General features: G+C 31.4%; 1 protein-coding gene across 1 annotated transcript in view; it reads right to left on the bottom strand.

The window, feature by feature from the left end:
- Positions 1-492: 492 nt before the first annotated feature.
- Positions 493-2,669, bottom strand: part of LOC111996483 (uncharacterized) — a 13,679-nt gene continuing 11,502 nt past the window's right edge. Inside the window, exon 4 of the mRNA XM_065761228.1 lies at positions 493-600. Within this exon, the coding sequence (XP_065617300.1) occupies positions 493-600 (108 nt within the window). The remainder of the gene's footprint in view (positions 601-2,669) is intronic.

Raw genomic sequence — 2,669 nt, 5'->3', positions numbered from 1 at the left:
CATTTATGGGTTTTGATGGTTCAATAACTGGTCCCACCATGATTATAGAGTCAGGCAGTAACGCACTTGGAGAAGATATTATTGAATCTTTATGAAATAAATTCTGTTGCGCAATTGTCGGGCTTTCCGTTCCAATTTCTTGAAACTTCGCCATTTCCTTATCTGTATTCATGCTCCGTTTAGGCCTAGCTGTCATTGGCGTAATATCAGTTTGGACGTTCGGCTCTCCTTGTCGGCATGGGCTTTGCTGGTCAGTTCCTGAAATCCTGCTTTCATCCATTCCCCGTATGGCCTATCTTCGGAATCATGTGTACTCACTTTTCGACATTCCTTTAATTCATGTCCAATTCTTCCACAAGTGAAACACCACCCTACCAACCGCTCGTAACGAAACGCAACTCGGACTTCACCTCCCTCCGGGCTAACTACTGGTCCCCCCATCCGTAGAGGTTTGTCCAACGGAATCTCAACGCGGACCCTAAGAAAGCGAGCCTAGTCTGATTTGGAGGCCTTACAGTCCACGTCGATAAACTTCCCTAACCCCTGACCAATATCTTGACCGGCTTCTTCATTTATGAGATCAAAGGGCAAGCCCCATACCTGAACCCAGATTGGTATATGCGTGAAACTCACTGTCCTAGCAATATTATCAAGTATATATTATGTAATTAAATAGCTTTATTTTAATTGAAAATACCAACCAAAGGTCTAATTTGTTACAAACTTTATGTGCAGGTCCAAGGACAACATTAAGTCATTAACACTGATGTAAGTATAAGGATAATTATAATACCCCGAAAAAAAGAAAAAAAAAAAATTTTGTGTATCCGTAAAAGCCTAGGTGCTTTGATAGAGATGATATAGTCATGTATTTAGTTTTGTTCTTATCTCAAAAGTGAGCTAAAGGTGGCAGGAAAGTAAATGAAATTATATATTATGAATATATGGATTTTTGTGAGTTAATAATGAGAAATTATTAGTTTTTTTTTTAGTAATTTCTCTTCTAGCCGGGTACCGTTATAAGTTTTTCTTAAATTATTTAATTATTTAGTAAATGATACTTGTAAAATTGTTTTAGATGAAATTTAAGGATTTTTAGAGGAAGTGTTAGGAAAAAGTTTCTTTTGGAATAGCTTTTGGAGGTAAGTAACCTTATCCTAATTGATTTTATTTTGCATATTTTAACTATTGAAAATTGTTTACAGTTGTTACAATTTTATTTCTATTGTATTACTGATTTCAAGTAAAGAATTATCACAAATATATTTGAATACTGAATATATGATGTATTTTATTTAATTTTTTTTAGCTATACCGATTCAAAGTAAAGAATAAAGAACTTTCACAAATATACATGAGCATTGAATATAAGATTTATTTTATTTAAATTTTTTTTTTAGCTATATTGATTTAAAGTAAAGAATTATAGAAAGATTTGAATATTGAATATATAACTATATATGTATATATATTTGAGTAAGATATATTTTTATTAGAAACTATGATTTCATATATATGATTATGAACAATCTGACTATGAATTTATTCTGATATCCAATTAATGAGGGTAATTCATTGGTACTCTAATACCCAACCAATGAGGGTTATTCATTGGTACTCTGTTACCCAGCTAATGGGGGTTGTTTATTGGTACTCTGATACCCAGTCAATGGAGGTTAATCATTGGTATTCTGATACCTAAACTAATAGGGGTTATTCATTAGTACTTTGATACCCAGCCAATTGGGGTTATTCATTGGTACTCTGATGCCCAGTCACAGGGATATAGCATGACCATAGTCACAAGATTGTTAAAAATATGAATTACGTTTGAATATTTGAACTATTTCGAGTCCTTAAAACTGCATATGTGAATTTAGAAATGCTTGAATATTTGAATTATTTTGGGTCATTAAAACAGCTTATGTATCTTTTTGGAACATATTGTAAGTTGTAGCTTTGATATATGAAAAACTGACTACTTTCTAAACCATCTATGATATATTTGTCAAATTAAAGTATGTGATCTATTTGCAATTTATTATTCTAAGACTATGAAACTGCTTCAGTTATTTTGAAACACACACAGTATATTATAACTTTGAAAACACATATTACATCTTTCCCTTTACAGATCTATTGCTTGATAGAACTTATTAGGATTTTGGTTACTTATTAAGTTGTCAACTCACCCCTTTTTCCCCTCCAGTTTCAGATTATGAAGAATAGCAAGTTTTGGAAGTTTTGATGTTGTGTTGTGAGTAGGAAAAGAAGCTTAGTGATTTTGGGATAGGATGGTCTTCTATAATAGTTTTATATTTATTGGCCAATTGGCATAATGTACATGAGGTTTGGATTTTGTTCCTATTAAATTATTGGAGATCTATTCATAAAGAAATTGTTGAGGTATGTTGGATTTATTTGATTTAATCTTTTTTTTAGGATAAAATTTTAATTGCTAAAAAAGTCCTTGCACACTTGTAAGGTTCTTACTTTATAAGCGTGCGGCAATTGTTACGTGCCTATCTTTATAGTTGGGTTCGGGGCGTGACAATAATATTTGTAAAACCCCAAATTATAACCAAATTATGAGGTTATCATTTAGAAAAAAAAAAAAAAAAAAAATTTTATGAAGTTATCATTTTTTTTTTTTTTTTTTTTTTTTTTTT

This window comes from Quercus suber, unplaced genomic scaffold (assembly GCF_002906115.3).
Source record: "Quercus suber isolate HL8 unplaced genomic scaffold, Cork oak 2.0 scaffold_18, whole genome shotgun sequence".
In the NCBI taxonomy this organism is placed as follows: domain Eukaryota; kingdom Viridiplantae; phylum Streptophyta; class Magnoliopsida; order Fagales; family Fagaceae; genus Quercus; species Quercus suber.
Note: the sequence above shows the minus strand (reverse complement) of the source record. Positions and strands in the feature narration are given on the sequence as shown.